A 25,145-nucleotide genomic window follows, 5' to 3' on the forward strand; every position below is an offset into this window, starting at 1 on the left:
GTTAATTCAAGTATTAACATAAGAGTTCATTTGTTTCAGGTGTACAATGCAGGGACTTAACAATTCTATACATTACTCAGTGCTCATCCTGGTAAGTGTACTCTTAATCCCCTCTACTTATCTCACTCATCCCCCCACCACCTCCCTTCTGGTAACCATCAGTTTATTCTCTTCGGTTAAGAGTCTGATTTTTTGGTCATTTTTTTAGTCTTTATTCCTTTGTTTCTTAAATACCACAAATGAGTGAAATCATATGGTATTTCTCTGATGGACTTCTTTCACTTTTAGCATTATACTATCTAGATTCATCCACGTTGATGCAAATAGCAAGATTTCCTTCTTTCTTTATGGTTGAGTAATATATATATATTACATATATATTACTGTAATATATATATATTACATCTTCTCTATCCATTCCTCTATGGATAGACACATGGGTTGCTTCCATATCTTAGCTATTGTATACAATGCTGCAATAAACTGAGCCGTGCATACAGCTTTTCAAATTAATGCTTTTGTTTTGTCTGGGCAAATATCCAAGTGGAATTACTGGATCATATGGTAATTCTATTTTTAATTTTTTGAGGAACGTACATACTGTTTTCCACAATGGCTACACGTGTCTGCATTCCCATCAGCAGTGCACAAAGGTCTTTTTTCTCCACATCCTTGCCAACCCTTGTTATCTCTTGTGTTTTGTATTTTTGCAATTCGAACAGGTCTGAGGTAGTATCTCACTATGGTTTTGATTTGCATCTCCCTGATGATTAGTGATGTTGAGCACCTTTTTATCTGTCTTATTTTTAAATTTTTAAATATTAATTTTTTAAATAGCTAAAGTATTTTCAAAATATTTGTAGTTTCAGCTTTATTAGTAACTACAGAGGAAGGGGAAAGAACATAAGATTAGGTTATGTTCCTAAAGGGATTTATAACATGAAGCTAATGAAAATAGATACCTCTAAACTGCCTACCCTGCAGCAGTGATTATTAATACAATGGGCAGTTGGGGAGAGATCACTTGCATGGTTGAGAAGGTTGAGATTAAGGAAGGTAAGCATCCTGGGAAGCAGCAAGTGTGAGGGTTTTCTTAGGCAGAAGAGTAATGTAGAACAGAAGAGATGGAGAAGAAAACAGATTAAGATTTCAGAGTCTTGCATGCTTGGAGCAAACCTGTTCAGCTAAGGCCAAATGAAGCATGTTCTCAGCACACTCCGTTTGGGTAGGGCAGTACTTTCTACTCCACTAACCTTTTTTGCCCCCCCGTCAACAATTTTTATTTTCTTATTTATAAAAATTAGTGTGATAAAGTTTAGCAAAAACTACTCATAAAACACTGAATTAAATTCTAAATATTAACTCCCTTATTAGTCATTAAATAAATAAAATGAAATGATTACATATGATTTAGATGTATCAACTTGGGAGAGGAACTTATTTTTTTCTAATATTGTAAAAGTTTTACTTTTGACTGTCACTAACTTTCCATATGACCTTATTTACTGATCCTCAATTATTGTCATCAGTAAAATGAGAGTATTGAATGATGTGATTCCTAAGGTTCCTCTGTATCCGAAACTCCAAGGAGTCTATTGTACACCTTTCCAAATATTAGATAACCTAGTGTGATTTTTAAAGTTCTTAATGATTTGAAGGGATACATGCAAACCAATGTTCATAACAGCATTAGCAACAGTAGCCAAATTATGGAAAGAACCAAAATGTCCATTGACTGATGCATGAATAAAGAAGATGTGATATATATATATATACATATAATATATGTATATATATTATATATTCCATTTTATATATATGTGTATATATATAATGAATTAAAAGGAATGAAAAGGATGAAATCTTGCCATTTGCAAAGAAGTGGATGGAACTAGAGAGTATTATGCTAAACAAAATAAGTAAGAGAAAGAAAATTCCATACGATTTTATTCATATGTGGAATTTAAGAAACAAAACAAATGAAGAAGAGAGGAAAGAAAAAGAGAGGCAAACCAAGAAACAGACTCTTAACTGTAGAGAACAAATCAAGGGTTGATCAAGGGAGGTGGGCAGGGGATTGGCTAGATGGGTGATGGGTATTAAGGAGTGCATTTTTGTGATGAGCATTGGGTGCTGAATGTAAGTGATGAATCATTAAATTCTATACCAGAAACCAATATCGCACCGTATGTTAACCAACTGAAATTTATATAAAAAGTTGGAGAAAAAGAAGAAAGTTTTGTATAAGATGTCAAATGATAGCTTTTGAAATAATACTTACATTTTGGCCCACTTATCGAGTTCCTCTTCCAGATATGTTTTAACCAGTTTTGGTTGAAGGCCAAGAGAATTTCCTGAGAAATAGATGGCATTTTCATCCTTATTCACTAAAGATAAATCAACTGAAACAGAGAGAAATGAAATGCTTATTCAATTAATTAATCTTCTTCCATTTGGCATTGTTAATTCAGTACAAATAATTAATATAATTAACTCCAATAAGGATAATAAATAACATAATTCTTCCCAAGGATAATATCAAGTTCTCAGAAAAATAATTAATCTTTCACATTTATATTTTAAAAATACAATTTACATTTATAAAGAGTATTGTTGAGATCTCTTATTTATTGTGCTCCAAAAGGAAATCTAAATTAGCATCTATTCCCAATCATAAATAGATAAGGGCAATAGAAAAAAGTTAAAAATAGAATTTTTATAGGAAATGTATCATCAGCCCATCCAGAGATACTAGGTTACAAGAGTCTTAGCACAAACTAACCGTCTGCAATAAGTGGTGGTGTAGAAAAGGCAAATAAAAAATATCTAAATGAGTATTTACATATCTGAAATAGAGATATTAGATTTATAGATTTTTTCACTCTACATATCTATATCCATATCTATCTATATCTATATACAGACAGGCAAATAGGTCTCTATATCTATGTCTTATTCAAATAAATTGGGATTTTAGTCATTTGTCTACCTTACAACTCTCCCTTGATAGCAACAAATGCAGTTTTATTAGCAATCCAATCCATGTTTGAAGACTAAACATGTTCTGTGCATGTCAGCCCCATCAATGACCCAGCATGAGGAGCCAATCAGCCATATCTCTGCTCCCATTGTCTCGTCTTCTTTCATTGCTGATGCTTTTATAAATACACAGTGAGCTGCTTATACTTAGTCTTTTTAAAAGAGTGTTTAATGTGAGAGAAAAGCAAAATTGTAAACTAAATTATCTTGTCTCAGGCCAGGCAAAAGTATGATTCCCCGTCTCCTTTCACTACATTCCTCTTACCTGGTTGAGTTGCATGTTTAAAAAGTCTCAATGCACATCAAATGGCATTAGAAGAGAATTCAATTAGCATTATGTCACATGGCATAATAGAGTATCCAGAAAATGTATTTTATAAAACCCCACAAGAATAAAGAGATAGCCTACCACACTCCGACTCAGTCACATTGGATCTATACAACATGAAAGTCTTTGGGAGTAGGCTTCTCTTGTGCCAGACAAATAAATAAGTTTGTTATTAAAAACTAATGTTCTTGGCAGTGATGGGATGCAGGACTACACCGACAACACCAAAATGTGGCACCTTGGCATATCTTAAGCTGAGGGAATCTGAGAAATATCATGTGCAAGGACTTTCTGACTGTCCTGTAAGCAGGACTGTTTGTTGTTGACCAGCACTTCTTTCCCTGTTTCCTATGTGACAAGGATGGAAAAGTAAGTTGGACATGGCATCTGCAAATTGTGATCAGCTTCTGGATCTTCTTCAGTTACAGGATTCTTTATGTATTCCCTGAATATCTAGGAGTTATTCTGTATTTGTGCCAAGAGGACCCCATTGGTTAAGATAGCCAGTATTTGCTGGACCTTGGGGTCAGGCAGGACTCATCCTGAAAGTTGTCATGTCAATTGTTATTGATTATTACATCAAGTATTACTGATCATCATCTATCCGCTGCTTCTTTAGAGCTAGAGTCCAAGTCTACAGTCTTCTGGAATATACCCATGACAATGGGTGGACTCTGGATAAAACATACTTTCTAGTCTTTCAGTGCCTGGCTTGGCTGTTATACATTTTGTGGATTCTGGTATTAATATTTCATCAGAAAGTTTCATGACCTTTCTGAAAACATTCATTGTCTTCCAAAGTCTAGTCAAGATTGATATAAACCATGGCACCTGGGTGGCTCAGTGGTTGAGTATCTGTCTTTGGCTCAGGTAATGATCCTGGGGTCCTAGGACTGAGTCCCACATCAGACTCCCCACAGGAAGCCTGCTTCTCCCTCTGCCTATGTCTCTGCCTCTTTCTGTGTTTCTTATGAATAAATAAATAAAATCTTTTTAAAAAAATCAACATAAACCATTCATTCTTGTTCCTTGGGACATTCTTTTTTTTTTTTTAAGATTTTATTCATTTATTTGAGAGAGAGAGAGAGGGAGAGAGAGCACAAGCTGGGGGAGGGACAGAGGGAGAGAGAGAAGCAGATTCCCCACTGAGCAGGGAGCCTGGACCAGGGGTCCATCCCAGGACCTTGGGATCATGACCTGAGCCAAACGCAGATGCTTAACTGACTGAGCCATCCAGGTGCCTCAGGACATTCTCTGTCTTTTGACATTTTTTAGCATATTGAGGATTTGATGTTCTGCCAAAATATATATGCTTTAGGAGCTTACCGTAACCTTTCCCTTTTCAAAATAAACTTTTGTTTTATTAACACATGTCATTTTGATGGATCCCAAATCTTGGTTATGTCACAATGCCTCAAGACTGAAACCAACTTTTTTTTTTTCAAGTTTTCTTCTTTTAATGTTTGTGGGTTTTTGTGTTTTTTTTTTTCTTTTTTTTTTTTTTCAGGAAGATCTTCCTCCATTAGATTTGGCTCCATCCTATTTTAGGGATGAAAATGTAAATAAAGTGTCTCAGTGTCTTCCTCTTGATCCATACTCTCCTAGTCTACTATTCTGAGAAAACACTGAGGTGTCATGATTGAGGCATCCTGTGATTTTGTGTCCAGACCAAACTATTTGTTGCATTTGCTCAGTTAGTCCCCTTGTAGGCAGCACCCAGAAACAATGATTTTTTTCTAGTCACAGGGCAAGGCAAGCTTTTTCTGCAAAAAGCCTGAAAGTAAATATTTGTGGGCTGTACAATCTGTTGCAATGACCCATTTCTGTCACTAAAGCATAAAAACAGCCCTAGCCGACATGTAAACAAATAAACATGACTGTGTTCTCACAGAACGTTATTGCAAAAAATGTTTTCTGATCCTGGTCCTAAGGTCATTCTCCAAATTTTAGCATGGGTTGGGCATGTTGAAAGAGTACATGAATTTCCTTTATCAGTCAAGTCTCCATGTTCTGTAAATACCTTTTGAGTTGGGAATATTTGCTTCCTGTTGAGACAGGGCCACCGAAGAACTCCATAAAAAAAATTACTTTTTTCCTTTCTCAGGCAGCTAGGGCCTGTACCCCCCCCCCCAGACACATGCCTTGTAATGCAAATGGATGCGTCCTCCTCATAAGGGACAAAGAGGTAATGCTATCTTTGGATAGTTGACATCTAGGGAGTGACCGGGCGGGACTCATCATAAATGTTCTCCAAGACCACTGACCAACACCTTGACACCAAAACCCTGGCTCAGGGAATGAGTGACTAAGGAAAGACACCTGGACACTGTCTTTGCTCTGACCAGTTTCTGGATGCCTAAGAGGACATGTGCATCAGACCAAAATCCCCAGTAAAAACCCCAGACCTGAAGCAAAGATAAAACTCATGCTCTTTTCCTTTCTGAGTCTCCAGGGTACTCCATCCCTACCTCTCTCTATATATGTCTTTGGTAAACTCTGCTTTCACTTCCTGCTGGATCATATTTGATTTCCACACTGCCTAAAATCAAGACCCGCTTGGCTAGTCCTGAGGGGCCACTTCTCAGGGTCCTCTGACCAGCCTGCTTGCATCAATGTTATTATAAATCCTTTGTATTAGTTTGCTAGGGCTTCTGTAACAAAGTCCAGGAAACTGAGTGGTTAAGTCATAGAAATATATGATTCCCAGTGTTGGAGGCTAGACATCCAAATCTAGGTTTTGGCAGAGTTTGTTCCAGGCTATGAGAGGAGGCTATGAGAGAGGTTTCTCTATCTGACATGTCAAAGCTCCTCTTAATGTTCACAGGTGTTCTCCATGTATGACACCTGTGTATCTTTCTGTCACCAAATTTCCCCTTCTTATAATTCATATTGTATTAAGGTTTACCCTATGACTTCAGTTAACCTGGCTACATCTTTTAAAGACTCCATCTCCAAAATAAGGTCACATTCTGTGGTACTAGGGGTTAGAATTTCAATATCTTCACTTTTAGGAGACACAATTCAACCTCTAACATCCTCCTTAAAGGTACATTTGTTTTCAAGTAGTCGAAAAGCTTGAGAGTTTCAGCATTCTACAAACAAGCCTCACTTCAAGTGGTCATTAAGTCAATAGTTTTAGGGCCATTTGTCTGGAAGTTTTGTTTTGTCACAAAGATTGCTGCTCTAGAGCTCATGATTCTGGAAATTCACTTGGTTGCTTCTTTTTTTTTAATATTACATTTTTATTTGCTCTTTTATTTTTTTAAAGATTTTACTTATTCATGAAAGAGGGAGAGAGTGAGGCAGAGACATTGGCAGAGGGGGAAGCAGGCTCCATGCAGGAAACCCAATGTGGGACTTGATCCTGGGACTCCAGGATCAAGCCCGGAGCCAAAGGCAAACGCTCAACCACTGAGCCACCCAGGTGTCCCTCACTTGATTGCTTCTGAGTAACACTTTATTGCATCAAAAATGTCCATCACTCTAGACCTTACTTTCTTACTCTTTTAGTTTATTTATACACATTCCAAGACTAATCCAGGAATAGTTTCATTTTTGCTTCTTACATATAAATCAAAATTTCAACATTACTTCAGATTTAAAGTTTCTCCCCATCCTCAGCTTAGGGCTGATCTAATTAAAAAAAAAAAAAAACATAGTTTGGAACAAAGGGATATGTCTATTGTAGTTTGTTTTGTTTTCTTCTTGTTACTCACTGCTGCTGCCTTTAATCTCTCCAATGGAGTGAGGAAATAAATAATATAGGCAAGAAAACATTAATCTGGCTTTGGCGTCTTTATGTTATTAGTAGCTCTTTGCCTTAGAACATACTTTTTATGGATCCTTTAGAAGTTCCTCCTGACTGGAGTCCTCCAACCTCCAGGTGCCTGAAGTACTTCATGCACTCCAGTTGATAACCTTGATCCTACCTGCCACCAATACCTCCCACCTCTTGACAATGTATGTCAAGATTCTTTCTGTTGATGTTACCATAAACCAGCAAGCAGTTTTCTCAGGTAGGGTCCTTTTGAAGTGATTTAAATTCTGCTACTTTTTAGTGGGGTTCACTGAACTGAAAAGAAATATGTCCCCTTAATATAGTAATTGATGGCATGCTAATGAAGCTATTTTAAATTTCGAGTTGTAACTACTCTAAAGGCTTGAGTAAAGTTTTATGCCTTCCCCCCAAAAATATACTCAATATGTGTGAAGCATCCAACTGATGTCATCAAAGTGGGCTAAATATTAACCAAATTGCAAATACATTGTTGGATACCAGTACCAGCTGTTTTCTTTAAAGAGATAAACCATTACTTATTTTAAAATCATACATATGTAGGTATAATATTTTTTAAACTAGTTATGATCATCTACTCATGAAATGATAATTTTAAAATAGATATATAAAAATAAATATTTAAGACTTTTGTATATTTTATTTGGATTTATGTACTAGTTTATCATATCAGGAGCTTTACAAAAATACAGTGCCTAGGTTTGATTCAGAGACTCCAATTTAATTGGTCTGGAGTGGGCCTGGTTATAGACGTTATTTTAAAATCTTTCCAAATAATTCCTTATATGGCCACATTTCAGAAGGCCTGGCACTAGCCTCCATATTAAAACCAAAACAAAACTGAGATTTCTCAAGTTTAACTAAATTACTGAAGGTCATAGAAGAGACCTTGCTTTTAACTTAATATACAAACTAGTTATTATAATTTATAATTTAATTAGTCCATTTAAGGTATTTTAAGACTGAAGAATAAAACACATGTGAAATCATTCAAAAACAAGGTTAGTAGAGTCATTATAAAGCAATTCAATTTTTCCCTTATTATAAATTAAAGAGAAAAACTATGGGGTGTCTGCGTGGCTCTGTTGGTTAAGCATCTGCCTTCAGCTCCAGTCATGACCCCAGAGTCCTAAGACCATCCTGCATCAGGCTTTCTTGCCTCTCCCTCTCCTTCCCACTGGGACTCTCTCTCGCTATCTCTGTCTTTCTCAAATAAATAAATAAATAAAATCTGAACAAAAATTAGAAAGAAAGAAAGAAAGAAAGAAGAAAGAAAGAAAGAAAGAAAGAAAGAAAGAAAGAAGAGAAAACTTAGAAGTTACTCTATCATTTGACTGAAAACAAAGGTAAATTCCAAAGATTTTAAAAATGACTTGTTTATGTAAATATTTTCTAAATTTGTTTATTATTATTATTTTTTAAAAGATTTTATTTATTTATCTGAGAGAGAGCAAGCACAAGTGGGGGTGAAGGGCAGGGCTAGAAGGACAAGCAGACTTCCCACTGAGCAGAGAGCTCAACATGGGGTTTGATTCCAGGACCCCAACATCATGACCTGAGCCAAACCCAATGAGCTATCCAGGTGATCCTCTAAAATGAACTTTTTATAAAAAAGAAGTCAATTGTTAATGGTTTTGTTTATAATGGCAATGCATACCTTTGTTATGCATGCCATAGGGGTACTATATGCACATAAAACAACATTAAATAGGAGTGTAAAGTAATTGTAAACATTTCCTTTCAGCATTGCAAATTTATTTTTAGTTTGTTCTGTATAATTTTAATGTTTATTATCAGATTAATAAATATTTGTTCATCAGAATAAAAAACTAGTTTGCTAACATATTCTCTTCTAATTAAAAAAAAATCCTACATTTTAAATGTAGTTAGTTTTAATTGATGTTTTTCTCTTGAACAAGAAAATTCCACTTCCCACCTGTTTTTCTTAAGAAGTGGCTAAAATTTTAACATACTATGACTGTCCATTTGATAAATCTGAGGTGAGTTTTTTGTTTATTTATTTTATACAAGGAATTTTGTTCTCAAATTTAAAGAAAAGAAAGGAAAAATGTTAAAAAGATCCTCCTCAAAGATATACAGTGTTTTCATAGATTGGTGAACATGGAATTGTTGTTGATTTTATTACATTAGTAATGGAAAGCACAGAGATTCAAGCTGTGTTTGTTTCATTTGTGTTTTGATTATTTGGAACCCTGATAATACCAAGAAGATTATAAGCAGATCATATGAATTTAGTGGATTAAAACAGTCTAATTGTAAAATTGTCTCAATCTAAACACTTGTGGCACTATTGTGTTGGGTTTTAGTTGTTATTCTTGCCGGCTGGCAATACTGAATTGAATCATGGCAATTGGGATGCTTAATTGGGATTGATGCTTAAGTCTATAAATCTCTGAGATCATACTCCTCTGGGGAACTAGGTCAAAATTTTATCAATAAACAATCTCCAAGGGCGCCTGGGTGGCTCAGTGAGTTAAGCCTCTGATTCTTGATTTTGTTCAGATTGTGACCTCAGGGTCTTGGGATTGAGCCCCACATTGGGCTCTGTGTCCAGCATGAATCTGTTTGAGATTCTCTTTCCCCCCTCCTTGTCCCCCTGCCCCTCCCCCACTCACATACATGTGTGTGTGCTCTCAAATAAATAATAAATAAATCTTTAAAAAATAATAAACAATCTCCAGATGCAAACCAATGGGAGCCAAGACTTAGTACTTTTATTATATGACACATAGAGTACTGCATTTCAAAATTCCCAAGGACTAGTTCTGGTTCTGGTCATCAGAATGAAAAACTAGCTTGCTAACAAACTTAAAAAAAAAAAAGAAGTTCTTTTTAAATAAATATTCTTTCTTTTAAGTATAGTTTAGATTTAGTGTTTTTTCTTGAACCACAGAAAAACATTTCTTGCCTTCTATTTTAGAGAAACTAAGACAAAATTTGACATAGAGAAGTACATTATGACACACTGAATGTAAGTAAAATGTATTGAGTAGCATTTTAGAATCTGAGGATTTTGAAAAATAAATGATAATAAGTATACTGGGGAAGTACTTTGAAACCAGAATTTGAAATATTACCAAACTGGCATTAGTTTATTTTCCTTCTACTTCTGAGGAATCTCTTAGGGCTTGCTTTCAAAGAGAGCCAGAAACTCCAAACTACCTAGTGAGTGTGAATTATAAGAATTCCAAGAGAAGCCCACTATCCTTATTTCTCTTCAGAGCTGTAGAGAGAATCACTAAGATCCTGAGAGAGAGAAAGAAGAGAGAGAGAGAGAGAGAGAGAAAGAGAAAGAGGGAGAAAGAGAGAAATCTTTTTGGTTTTCCATTTTCTTTCATTTTTGTTCTCTTTCATGGTAACCACTGGTCAATCCTGTGACAGTAGTGGGAATTATAGTTATAGTGCCTGCATAGGCACCCAAATCATGAAGACAGGAGAACCTTCTCTAACCAGAGGATGAATGGTTTTAAGACTGTTGGATAACTCTAATGGATTTATTCTCCCTCTGTCCTCTTGCTTCTGGGCACTGAAAGCAAGCATAGTCACAGAAAGTGCATAAAAAAGGATGAATTAAAGTCGCAGTTTTCCAGCCAGAAGAAAATAAAGATGGGCTCCTGGGAGCAGGAAATTCTTAGGCCTTATTGAGAGCTTAGAGAATGATTATATAAAGTTGTGCATGAACTTTTGAGCTCAGCCCTGCCTCAATGGACCTAACACTAAACAGTATAACAAAATTGCAAGAACTGCACCTAGATCCCAGTTGGTGGTTTATTCAATGAATAATGAATTGATGTTTATTCAATGACTACTGAAAATATTTCTTGAATCTTCTCTTTTTTCACCTCCAATGCATTTACTCAGATTTTTACAATTCCTTTTAAATTTCTGCAAAAATATATTAACCATTTCCTTAATTCTATTTTTGTCCTCTTCAGTATGATTCTACATTGTTGATGAAATTAGTGACCTTAATATACAAATTTGTGGTTCCAAACTAAAATATTTTCCACAGCTATGTATAAATGCAGCAGAAATTACCGCATCCTGCAAAAAAAAAAATACATGTGCACACACACAGATTTTCTAACTTTTCAGCAACTATGCTTTCTTTTGTTCTGTCTTTGCAAATGCTGTTCTTTCTGAGAGATAAGACCTTACTGGCCACCTCCACCATAGGGTCTACCTATATGACTCCCACTCATACACAGAGAAATACGACAGTCCCTGCTTTTAGGGAACAAATAGTCAAATACAAAAGGAAAGACAAGATGAGAAGTCCATGAGATTGCAGTATACAAGTACAATGAGGAGTTCAAAGTATCTATAAAATTAAACTTTTTTTTTAAAGATTGTCTTAATTTTTTTTTAGGATTTTATTTATTTATTCTTGAGAGAGAGACAGAGACAGAGACACAGGCAGAGGGAGAAGCAGGCTCCACGCAGGGAGTCTGATGTGGGACTTGATTCTCGGTCTCCAGGATCACACCCTGGGCCAAAGGCAGGTGCTAAACTGCTGAGCCACCTGGGCTGCCCTAAAATTAAACTTTTAACTGAGAAATACTCTTATTTGTTTTACTTATAGAAATCAGATATAGAAGTCATTCTTAAAATCACATAGTCATAAATATGTCATTTTAAAGCTGGATAAAGCCTTTATTTAACATGCTAGCTTCCATTAAAGATTCTAGCTTATGCTGAAAAGCATACTTTCCTACATTTCATTCACTGATACCTCACACTTGTCACTAACTTCTGAGCCTACAATAGTTGAACTGAAGAGGCTCTATTATATTACATGGAAGCCCTGGAGACAAACTCAAGCATGGCAGTTTTCTATGCCAATTTTATCTAACAGGATAAATATCACAAATCACGGTAATAGTATATCTTTGGATAGCACTCAATTTAACTTATTAAAGTTGGCTGACAATTTACTCATCTTTCCCTGATATGTGATAAAACTGAAAGAGGGAAATATTTGAGTGTGAAAGGAGCAGTGATAGGAGTACTGTTGAAATAACTTTCTAGGCCCAAGATGGCGCTGCTCCTGCCCAGGATGGCACATCAGCAAACCAAAACTTAGGTAACTTTCCTATTCCTATTAATGTTGTGTGTGACCAGAAAGATAGAATATAGTGTCAGCCCATCCTCGAATGCTAAGCCAATGCTGGACTCTATACTTCTTTCTTTATTCCCTCCTTCCCCAAACAAGTTTGACTACGGGGCCCCAGCAAATCAGATATTTTCTACTTTTCTTTGTTCTTTGTTCCTTGTCCTATAAAAGCTTATTGCCTCCCACCCCATTTTTCAGTTGCCTGGACCCCGGGGAATGGAAATTGCTAGCTTTAGGAAGTGTTACATAAAATGTGTATCATCTAAATTGTCTTCTTTAATCATTTTAAAACAACTCTGTGTAAAAATACTCTCAAATGTTATTTACTGGTAAGGACATTCTCTGATTTAATGACCTTCTATATAGAACAAAGCAGCAGCAGGTTTGGTAGGTTACTGGCCACTTGGAGGTTGCAGGTGGAAAAAGAGAGTAAAGTATTGGGTTTTTTTTTAAATTTTTATTTATTTATGATAGTGTGAGAGAGAGAGGGGCAGAGACACAGAGACATGGGCAGAGGGAGAAGCAGGCCCCATGCACCGGGAGCCTGACGTGGGATTCGATCCCGGGTCTCCAGGATCGCGCCCTGGGCCAAAGGCAGACGCCAAACCGCTGCGCCACCCAGGGATCCCTAGTATTGGGTTTGTGATGATGGTGGTTAAACTATATGCATTTACTGAATTGTGCACTTGAAATGCTAAATGACAGAAGTCAGAGAAAGACAAATAAATACTGTACAATATCACTTATTTGTGGAATCAAATAAATGGATGAATGAATGAATACATAAAGTGAACTCATAGACACAGAGAACAGATTGGTGGTGGTGGCCAAAGATGCAGGGTGAAAGGTAGGCAAAAGAGGTGAAAATAGTCAAAAGGTACAAACTCTCAGTTTTAAGATAAATAATCCTGGAGTTATCTTGTAGGGCATAAAACAAAGTGGATTCTATAGTATGGTAGATCACAACTCAATTGAGTAATTTCTTCTTCTTTTCTTTCTTTCTTTTTTTTTTTTTTTTAAGTAAGCTCTATGTCCAATGTGAGGCTTGAGCTCATGACCCCGAAATCAAGAGTCACATGTTCCACCAACTAAGCCAGCCAGCTGCTAATGACTTTTTAAAAAATAATAGCTTTGAATTGAGAGAAGTGGAGCAGGAGTCACAAAATTTGGAATCCATTTCTGGTTATACTGTCTGGTTACGTGGACTGAGCAAATTCACTTAAAATTCCTTAAAGAAAACGAGTTGTTGATATCTGAGTCTTAAAAAAGTTAAAATCAATTAAAAAATAAAATACATAGAAGCAATAAATTTCACCCACAGAGAGAAAATTAAAGCTTTTTAAGAAAAGCAAATGGCCAAGGAGTTTATAAAAAACAAATATCAAGCACTGGTTTAAGATACGCAAATTCAAAGAAGGAAGGAAAAATTTTTGATTATCAAATGAGCAAAGATGTCAGTGAGACAAGTGCCTTTATTTCTGAAGGGCATGTATATAGAAGTGGAAGTCAGTTTGGTAACTTGACAAATAGACATATTTGTTATGTCTATTAAGTATCTTAAGTTGTCTATTAAATTATCTATTAAGTTGTCTATTAAATCAAGTTACCATAAAACATTTGTTTTGTATCTCTGCAAAACCAATTTATCTTATGGAACTATCCAATATCCTCCCAGAGATTTAGGAATAAGCATATTCTAAATAGGAATAATTTCAAGAAATTTAGACAGGTCCTTTCCAATATTTATGTCTTTGCATGTTTCTTCATTTTTCTTTGTACATGCATTGGAATATGCGTGTGTGTGTGTGTGTGTGTGTGTGAGAGAGATAGAGAGAGAGTTATTTTGGGGGTATGGTCTTTAGAACAATGTTGAACATAAGTGCAATACCAGCTGAATACAAATAATCTTGATCCTTTTCTTTAACAACATCTCAAAACTATCTAGGAGTAGAAAAAAAAACTAGACTTATTTTGCTAGAACTTTCTCTTAGAAACCCCGAGGAAACATTATATTTAATGATAGAATACTGGAAATGCACAAGCTGTGCCTACAGCCTTCCCTTGGAATCTTTAAAGCCTATATTGGGAGTCATGATCCTTTCATTTGTTCAAAACTTGTTTATTCATGCTCTTTGCTTTTCATTATTCAGAGTTACCAAAGAACATTTGTCCTTAGCGTTATGTTGGTCTCTTTTATTAGTTTGAGAGGCAATACCATTTTTGGATGTTCCAGGAAGGTTTTATTGTTAATTATTTATATATTTATAATAATAAATAATAATGTATCACACATATTATTTATTTATTATTTATATATTGATTATGATGATGATGATGATGACGATGGATTCTTATCTGTCAAAAAGAAAGGGGGAGGAAATTTGCACACCACCTGCCTCTGAGCCTGGTGAACTTTGTCCTCCGGGGTCGTCTTCACCTTTGTAATCATGAGGCTCACTTCCTCACCTCATTCTTGTCTCTGCTCAGGTCTCATCAGGGTTTCCTTCCCAGATGGCCCTGAGTAAAAGAACGTTACTCACACCCTGGCAGGCCTCACAGCACTTAGAGCACTGCCTGAGAGTAGAGTATACATCACATTGTTTTTATTTTCTGTCTACTTATACTAGAATAAAAACTCAGATATGTGATAACTTTGCTCTTTAGTTCACTGATAAACTGTTCTGAGAATAGTGTCTTGAAGAGAGTTAAGTGCTTAATAAATACTTGTTGAAAGAATGGATCCTTGCAAAGTAAAAATCACCTAGAGGGAGTGTAGTGAGAATAAGAATTAACTGATTATCTCTCTGCAGCATCATCCTAAGTGATCTAAAACAGGTGAGTGGGGTCTCCTCAGAGTCCCTGATTTAGTTATTCTGGTTTGGGACCCAAGAACTTGCACATTCTAGTAAATTCCCTGGTAATCCTCTTTGGGCTGCTCAGGAACCCACAGACTTTGACAATAATGAATTTAGAAGAACTCCTGGGGTTAAAGACGTCTATTTTGACATCATTCAAAACTGTATTTTTTAAACAGATAAATTGTTCAGATTTTTTATTAAGTCAATTCATTTTCCTTCTCTTTACATTGCATTAAGAATCAGGAATAATTTGGGGCACCGAGTGTCTCAGTCAGTTAAGTATCTGCCTTCAGCTCAGGTCATAATCCCAGGGTTCTGCTAAGCAAGGAGTCTGCTTCTCCCTCTGCCCCTCCCCCTGCTAGTGCTTTGTCTCACTATCTCAAATAAATAAACAAAATCTTAAAAAAAAAGAATCAGGAAAATTTATCCTAGATTGTAATTTTTGTACTTCCTATTAAATATCTAATTAAACAAATATTATAATGGTAATCAGGACACTAGAGTCAACTCTTAAGTCTAATGAAGTCATTATATATATAATGCTATTTTTACCTGGGTTCTGATTAAATTATCTTAACTCTTGGTAAAAGAGTCCTGTCTTGAACCAGTATTAAAAATCTCTATTGAAGTCAAAAGTCTGTATTAAAGAGGCAAGGAAACTAAACCTGCTGGCCTTTTCTTAGGCTCACTTAACATAATCTCATTTTCATGCTCAGCATGTCCCTATAGGTTTTGGAGCAGTGTTTGAGCTTTCCACATGGAGGAATTTTGGTTCTGAGAGGCTGCTTGCTTCTTAAACTCACACAGCTAGAGTTAGAGCAAGAAGTCACAGCAATCTCAGATAACAGTGCCTCCCTGGACAAACAGGATGGATTTTGTTAATGTCTTTCAAATCCATTCAGCCATGGAGAGATGGGACAGAAAGGAAGTTCCAAGACAGAGAGGAATGTGAAAAGGTACCTAATAAATATTTTGTTGCATGCAAGTAACTCGGCATGAGAATGAAGTCATGTTAGTCAATGAGTCATAGGTTCAGTAACAGAAAAAGTGATAAATTCAAATAGGGTTTTAACTTTCCCTGTACCCTTTCAACAGTCTTGAAATTCAGGGCTGAGCCCTCCTTCCTTCTATTATATGGAAGAAAGGCACCTTAAGAAAAGTAAGACAGACAAAGAAACCAAAACCCCCAAGTACATCACCTCTCATGTGCAGAAGTAGTCATTGTTCAGGTGTATCTGGATGTGCCCATTACTCAGCCTCATTTCCCAAAACAGCCCAAGCTGCAGCCACACTAGACTACCGGCCACTTTCTCTCCCCGGTGCTGATGTCATGTTTTTCTTTCCCCCTGTAATACCATCATCTGTCCTCACTGGATAGATCTTGTTAGTATTTTTGTTTGCTTACTTTGCTACGTCTGCTTTTCCTATCATTCATGAAAAGGAATATAATTATTATTATTTTTTTAAATCTTGAGGCAATTACAACTTCTAATAAATCTCATAAAGTTGTAGTGCCCTAATTCTTGATTTATAGTTCTTGTTGCATTTTCTGAAGGCCACCTAAAGCTCTGTGATACTCCCGGCTTCTGCTGTCGCCTCCAGGCTAGGAACCCATCAAATCTCCCAGGCAGCCCATGGGCTGGAGAACATATTGGGGCAGGGTCACCAGAGCTGACTGGTCTCAAGAGGGCCGTGGGTATTTCAGGGGACTTCCACCCTGTGTGCTGCATGTCACCAGGCAACCTTCTCTCATATCATTGAAACAGTATCCCTAGACTTACCTTCTTCATTTTTCACATATAAAGTTCTTTTGATCCTTTAAGATTTAAATCAAAGTGTCTTTTCATTCTAGATTCTAGAAAGACCTAGATTTTCTTTCTGTAGATGTAAGTTCCTTTCACTTACCCCATTTTATTAGGTCATAGAGCTGTCATTTATATCAATGTCTACCTCAGTTGATATTAAGAAACTTTAAATCGGATATAGGTCTATCTCTTATTTTATCCTTTTATAATTTCACAGAGCAACTTCCTGGGTTACATAATAACATATACACCAAATAGGACAGATGTGTGACCCAATATCATTCTAAAATCATATTAGTTGATGCTTTTGGATTATGAGTATCCAAAATTATATCTGCCTCACTTAATCTAAAGAAAACTGAAAGTTAAACTGTATTATAAAGTATCTGAAAACCATTTTGGTGGATCAATTCTATTCAATCTGATGTAAAATGGAGCAAATAAAAGTCATTATTTTTTATATCTGTACTATTTTTTTTAAAGTAGGACATCCCCCAAACTAGGAACAGAGTCAGCTTCTGACATTATTTAAAAGACAACAATACAGTATTGCCTTTCTTAGCTATTGATTGTTTCTTTCTTTTCCTTTCTTTTTTTTGTCTTATACTTGCCATCTTTACTTACAGCTCAAAGATGGTTATTCACATAACATCTTAATATATCCAAATCCCAAAATAATATTGCCTCTAAGACACATATCATGTTATAATAAACTAAGTGCCACAAAATAAGAGATATTCTAATACTGTATTGAAAAGAAATTGTTTTGAGCTCTAAGTTCTTAAAGAACAAGTAAATGCGTCTGCCTATAATTTTCAATCAGTCACTCTATTGTTCAAAGAGGTAGATGACAGTATAAAAACCCTGTACGTATTTTATTCAGAAGAAGAAAAGGAACATAAAGAATCTGAAGCTAAGGTAGGCTGACAGGTTGATTTAGTAGCACCAAGGAACTTGCTGTTTTTCAGTCATAATTACAATAGCTCTATTATATAACAGAACAATGATTTCAAAGATTTATGATAAACATGTGCGTGAGCAAAAATGAATTAATAAATTAATTAAGAAAAATAAAATCCTTTCCAGTGTTCTTACTTGCAGGTAGATCTTGCATTTTGGGGATATGAAAATGCTCCTTGAAGTGCCTCAGCTTATCTTCTTCATCCAGGCGGAGGGCAACCCTCTCATCTGTTGGGTGACATCTAAGTTCAGATGCAATGCGTTGCACTGTGTCAGCTGGTAACTCAAGTGGTAAAGGCTCCATTACAAGTTATTTCTCTAAAAATGAAAAAGAATTAAAAACAATTTAGCCACCATCCTTTTTTTTCTGCAGAAAATTAACCTTTTAGGTAAAGAACCTTTTGTCTTAAATAAGAGTCTCATCTTCCCAACCTCAGAAATAATGTAATTACTCAAACAGCACTAAACTTCATGTTTGAGTTTTACTCACGTTTGAAATAAAGAAAATGATAGTAACTTAGAGATGTTGAAAGTAATAAATTAGGTAATGGTTGTCAGGACAGAGTAAGATCATAATAAATGTTAGCTCTTTTCATTTTTATTTTTTGGAAAATGGATCAAATTAGTGACTTTCAAACACATATAAGTTCATCACCTTTTCCTCTAGATGTCTTATGAGGGGGAAAAATAAGGATGCTTTTGTGAAAAGTGCCCCACCTAACTTGTCCTTCTCCCTGTTCTACTTCCACTCCACTATTTTAATCCCAGTGGTTCTTGTATCATAGTTTTAGAATTAAGGAGATATATATAATAGAACCTTAATAAAGTCTTTATTGTGAATGAAAACAGTATTGATAAAAAAGTAACTTTACCTTAAATAATGTTAATAATTTTTGTCATATGAAGACCAAAGAGCTCTTCCTGTTACTGATAATGAAAAACTTATCTTTCAAAACTATACATTCCATCTTAGAACAAAGCAGGACCCTGTAATATTCTCTGAAACTACATTTTGCTCTGTTTAATCATCATTTAAAATTTTTCACAATTTTGGAAAGAAAACTTAATTTTCTGGAGGGAAAAAGTAACAACAGAAATTTAACTACACATTCTTAAACTTTACCCAAACTTTCTTTATATTGATTTATTTCTATTTCCTGAAGTTTTAGTTTTTTTTGAAATTGAGAAAGAATAGTATTAGAGAAGAAAAATTTTCTCAGGTAGCTTGATCTACAAATTCATACTTTTGTGGCTCCACTTACACACCCCTCCATTACTCCAAGTACTTGTTGAACACCAACCATGTAGCTCTAAGCACTCGTGGAAGAGCAGTGTAAAAGATGGAGTATAAGTAATAAATTTTTAGAGTTTAATTTTTAGTGGAAAAGGGAAAATATGATTAAACAACAGAATTTCAGAGTTTCAAGAGCTGTGAGTAAAAAAGAAAAAAAAAGCAGAATAAAGGGATAGTCAAGAGGATATGGAATGACTTCCATGGCAAGGGCGAGGGTACCTCTCTGAGGCAGGGATATCCATGCATATCTGAATCATATTATGGATCAAACGTGTGAAGAACAGGAAGAGATGACAGAAAGTAGAGAGATCCTGAGGTGGGGATCGGCTTGGCCTGATCAGCTAAGGCACTAGGGAAGTATGAGGCAGGGGCAGAATTATGAAGAACTTTGAAGCCAGAAAGGAATTTGGATATTTTTCCAAGTTTAGTGGGAAATTGTTGGAGTATCTTGAGTAGGAAAGTGATAGGATGTAATTTTACATGAAATAAAAATCACTTTTTCTACTCTCTGATGAGTTAGAAGGACTTGAAAAAGATAGGCAAATTCAGGCTATCTTAGTGGTCCAGGGAAAAATGATGGTGAATTAAATGTGATGAGGAAAAAAGCAGAGAAGTGTGTGAATTCATTATATATTTTTGGGGAAAGGTAGATAGATTTTCTCTGGTGAGGGGTCTGTGGAAATAGGTTCAAAGTAGTGAAATAAGAAATACTTAGAGAAGAAACATTTTAAGGGGGGAAATCAAAGTTTTATTTAGGACACAAAGTTTGAGGTAGAAATAACAAACTGGCTATTGGATGTTTAGATATGTAGCTCAGAAGAAAATTAGATCACAAGATATAAGCTCGATATTTTCCATCTCGTAGACTATACTTAAAGCCTAGAAATCCTGAGAACCAACTAAAACTAACAGAGATGAGGCTCTCAAACCTCAGTTCAATCATCTACTTCTACTTACCACCCTCCTGTCTCTCACTCTGACCATCACACTTTAGGCAATAAAGAGTTGCACATACAATGCCAGTAAAACAAGCATACTTCCCATTCTCTAAACGTGAATTCTACTTATATATCTGACCTCTTCCTTTCTCAGTTGCCAGTGGTCTCCCCTGGTAAGCTATTCTGTACATTCTCAAATAAGGATACTGAGTTTGATCTGAGCATGTTTTTAGCTTTGATGCCAATAATAGCTCCCAATTGCTCCAATCCATGTTTTTGTACAAAAGTCAATGATTTCAACATTGATGTTGGTTGTTCTTTCAGTTTCTGACCATACTAAATTATCTGCCTCTTTCATGAAACTTTCTATCTCTGATTTTTCTCATGTCATTTCCTTTGCCTAAAATGTTCTACTTCCCTTTCTACATATTTACATCCTATTCCCCTTCAAAGCCCTAGTTCAAAGGCTACCATTTCCCCCTCTCCCCTGAGGCCCTCATGTGTCTCAACTAAAAGTAGTTTTTCCCCCTCTAGATACCTGTAACAGTTAAGAGTACACCTTTACTCATAAGTAATGAATCCTGCCAGACACTATTATTTTTTTAGATGCCTTTTATGGTTGGGAAAGCTGAAATATGTTGCCATGCCTACAACTTGATTCTGCCTAGGTTCCACCTATTGCCTTCTGATGAAATAATCTGCCTTTTGAAAAAGATGACTATGTCTCCTCCACCTGACATCATCAATTGACTGGTTACAAATTATTAGATGTCTCTTAGATACTTGACCCACTGGAGACAATGCACTGTGTTGTCAATGGTCTGTGAGTGACTTGCTGTGAATGCTTTAGCCAAACAATCATGATGGTGTTTAGCTAAGCATCTAATCAAATTCTTCCAGGAATCTTAGCTATGAGGTACAGATATTTATTCAATTTGAGACAGGAGCAAAAAATTTTAAACATCGTGGAAAGCAATGATAAAATGGTTGGGTCTAGAGGGAGTATTGTCACAAGCGACTCATTTTTTTTTCAAAGTCAAACAGAACCACTGATTGTTAATATGAAGTGATTTCAGCAAAATTAAGAATCAGCTTAGTTATGCAATGGCAGGGGATGAAACAGCTCTGTCTCCTGAAAGGTGACGGGAGCAGCCAGTCTGGAGAGTCACTGAATCCTTCCATGCAACAAAGTGTGTGTAAGGTGGAAGGCCACCTACGGAATTGGCTGTCCTGAGAATCCCATGAGTTGTCTTCTGCCTACTAAGTGTGTTTTTATTATAAACCCATTACTTATGGTGGCTTAATTGAGTTGCTAGTCTACCCTACTGAACTATATATATTCTACCTGGAGACCTAAATCTTGTTTATCTTTGTAGCCATTCCATTCCTGAGCAGTGGTTTTTAGGGAGAGTGTTCTCCTAAAACATCAACTTAATAAGAATGCACAAAATAGCTTGATTTCACACAATTGATGACTATTCATAGAGGGATACCCTTCTTATGCCAATCACATGAAAATTAATTCGAAAAACATTTTTAATGAGACTAAGAATCAAGAGATCTTGCCTTATATCTAGGAATGTCTCTTGAGAGTCAGAACTTTGAGGGTTCATTGATCTTGACTGTAAACTCTGAATGGGTTCCCTACATAAATATACAAATTAGTTTGCTACCATCATATTTCCACATAAAGTCCAATCTTCTTTACTTAAAGTTATTCATATTAATTCTTTACCGTTTTTGTATTTGTTTCTTATTTAATCCGTATAGCAATCTTGTAGGATCGGAATAATTTTCTTCCACTTCCAGAATAAACTCTGGAATCAACAGTGTAGAACAAAAAGATAAGAGAAGGATAAGAAAGTCCACTGTTTGGGACTGCACTTCACTTGAGGAACTGAGTCAACCATGCTCATCTTTGGCACGGCATGTGGGTAAAATGTACAAACAGAATTCCTGGACCTCTTATTTAATTTTTCCTTTTATCTTTCCTCATGATTTTTTAAAAATATTTCTTTGGCTCGTTATCTCTTTTTTTCCCTAACTTCCTTCTTTATTTTTCAGCTTTGTACTCCATCTGCAAAATACAGCAGGCATGAATCTATCTACTCTTAGTAATCAATCCTTCCAATCCAGTCCCAGCCAGGCAAAGGTTAAAGAGACTGCTCCCACTTGTGGGCTTGTCACACACAGCCCAGAGGTCACAACTCACCTGCACTGATAGTTAGATATCTGCTGGTGAAATAGTCTTTTGGGGCAAATGCACCTGGTTTCACCTGCCAAACTGCACAGCAGAGACCCAAAGTGAATACAGTCCTCAGTGCCCACAATACCAGAGTGCTCTCACTCCAGGGAAGCAATGTATTAACTCATAGTAATTGTTGCTTCATTCTGCACTCACCCTGCTAGCTAAGACAATCAATGTTCTACAAGCCATAATTCTATGCCTTGTGTAGGTTTCCCATTTCCAAATAAATTGACATGCTTTTGGGCACCTGAGTGGCTCGGTAGGTTGAGCATCTGCCTTCTGCTCAGATCATGATCCCAGCGTCCTGGGATGGAGCCCCACATGGGGCTCCCTGCTCAGTGGGGACTCTTCTTCTCCCTCTTCCTCTACTCCTCTTCCCTGCTCATGCTCTCTCTCTCTCTCAAACACATTTTTTTAAAAAAATTGGCATGCTTTTATTTTGAGATAAAAAAAAGGCAATCCAAATTTTAAAAACTCCAAAGTTTATATTTCACATATTTAATTTTAATTTTGTTAAAAAGATGGGTATATATACACATTTGTTCTTAGGCAAGTCACCTAACTTCTCTCTGCTGCATATTATATAAAACTGAATTCTACTTTCTTCAGAGGATCATGGTTAGAATCAAATGAAATTAATTAGGTAAACTCCTTTATAAAGAGATAAAAGATATGCTTATAATACCTTTTAATATTAATGCCTTGTAGTGGTAATTGCCATTTTTACCCTAAATTGCTTTTGGAATTTTTGTAAATTGTGTCTGTCAGTTTTATTAGGCAGCTGTAACTTTATAGCTAAAACTTTTATAAAAAAATTGGAATTCAGGATCTTCTAGTCACCTGTGGGTCTAAGTTTAAATAGTTAAATAAATGACTATGAACACTCAGTGGTTAATGTTTACACAGTTTCAGGTTTCATGCCTGAAATGAGCAGATTATACACAAGTTCAAAGTTTAGAACCTGGCAAGGCAAACTATAAAGAAAATGCAAAGCTTTTCACTGAGAAAGGAAACATCACTTAATACGTGCACACTGAGCAGTATTCTTTACATTATTGTTCACTGTGGCAACTGTATATTTCATATCAAAGATTATATGAATTACATGTTGAGCAGCACATTAATAAGATCAGCACGTTTGCTCTGTCACTACCTAAAACACCCCACCCTCCTCAAAACAAAAGCAGAAAAGGAAAAAAAAAAAAAAACTTTTTCAGCTATTTAAAAAAGTATATCAACTTTCCATTCTTAGGCAAATATTTCATAAAAAGAAAGAGGAAGAAACTCTGCTTAGGAAATAGACATTTTCACTTCTCAAAATATTGAAGGTGACTAATAGTATCATACGACAATGAATGGCCAGAAAACATAGTACCTAATACTCATGTAGAGATCTGATTTTTTTCTGATCTTACCGTTTAACCTCAAGTAACTAAGAATTAACTTTAATTAGCCAGATGTAACCATCTTTTACTAAATGAATTGCATAGTGCTATTGACAGCAGTTCTTCTTCACTCCATTGGTCAAGTTCTCTTTATTTAACCCAACATATTAAAGAGGGGGGAGGCATTAGGAGATTGTGACATTTCTATGAAGACAATTTGGAGGAATAAAAAGAGAAGAAACTGGTAGAAGAAACCTCTAAAACATTATAACAAGGATTCTAGCAGAGAGAACTTTCCTTTGGAAAAATCACAGACTGTATATTGGTGTACAGAGTGTATTGTCAGCGTCTCTGTGCTTACCAGCTAGGTTTCCGATGATGTGGTCCACAGCTTCCAGTCTCCTTTAAAGAAGAGAAATCTCTTAGGATTGCTTTAAAAACTTATAGGTCAGAATTCAGTGTGAGAAATTCAGGGTACTTCTACTCAGACTCCACCCAGTGGGGAATTTTTAAGCTAACTTTAGTTCCGCCCATCTCTTTAAACTGATAGTGAACCTCCAGTCACTGACAAGTATCTAAGCAAAATGCTGCTCTTACTCTCTTTCAAACACGTGGGGCTCCTTTGGTGAGCTGACTTCTAAGAAGCTCTGCCCTTTAGACTCTAAATATTTCCTTGCCTTCCAACTGCTTAGAACTTTGGGCACCTGAGCATATATCCTATAATGATCCTACAGAGTAAATACAACATCCTTTGTGTGTGAGCTGAACCAATGAGTTTGCCCAGAAGCCCAATTCCAAAGTTTGACTGTCTTCTTGCTTTAGGCTCTGGAACACACTAAGGACTTGGAAAGTTTTTTCTCAACTCTGGAAATAAGTGAATCTTGGATTTTGAGGTTATGCCCTGTGGTCAAATGCATTGTGAGTTTCCAGTCCAGAGGCAGAGTTTGATGTTTAACAGACGAACATTTATGTTTGTTTTATTTTTTGAAAGATTTTATTAATTTATTCATGAGAGATATATGTCTCTCATACATGTGAGAGAGGCAGAGACATAGGCAGAGGGAGAAGCAGGGATCATGCCCTTGAGCTTCCTTGAGCCAAAGGCCGATGTTCACTACTGAGCTACCCAGGTGCCCCAACGGATGAACATTTTAGTCAACAGTTTTAAAATAGGTTCTCAATTCTAGAATATACTTTATTGCCCAATGGGTACATTTGAAAAACTTCTACATTATCAATTTAGTCATTTACAAGACAATCAAGGAAGAAAGTGAGTTTGACCATAAAGTGGAAAGTAGCCTGGAAATTTCATGAATGCAAATTATTCCTTTGGAATAATGGTCTATTGTTCCACTTCTGT

The 25,145-nt window shown here is 35.9% G+C and overlaps 1 protein-coding gene across 2 annotated transcripts in view; it reads right to left on the bottom strand.

Moving 5' to 3' along the window:
- The window catches only part of LOC129514433 (kynureninase), a 113,841-nt gene extending 89,540 nt beyond the window's left edge, over positions 1–24,301 (bottom strand). The window contains exons 1-3 of one of the 2 annotated variants that reach the window (XM_055332998.1): positions 24,147–24,301; positions 18,056–18,238; positions 2,282–2,402 (exon numbers count right to left, since the gene is read on the bottom strand). In XM_055332998.1, coding sequence (XP_055188973.1) covers positions 2,282–2,402; positions 18,056–18,224 — 290 coding nt within the window. In that variant the 5' untranslated portion in view covers positions 18,225–18,238; positions 24,147–24,301. The remainder of the gene's footprint in view (positions 1–2,281; positions 2,403–18,055; positions 18,239–24,146) is intronic. The other variant, XM_055332997.1, reaches the window with a different exon arrangement.
- Positions 24,302–25,145: the final 844 nt, after the last annotated feature.

Source organism: Nyctereutes procyonoides, unplaced genomic scaffold, assembly GCF_905146905.1.
Source record: "Nyctereutes procyonoides isolate TBG_1078 unplaced genomic scaffold, NYPRO_anot_genome, whole genome shotgun sequence".
NCBI lineage: Eukaryota > Metazoa > Chordata > Mammalia > Carnivora > Canidae > Nyctereutes > Nyctereutes procyonoides.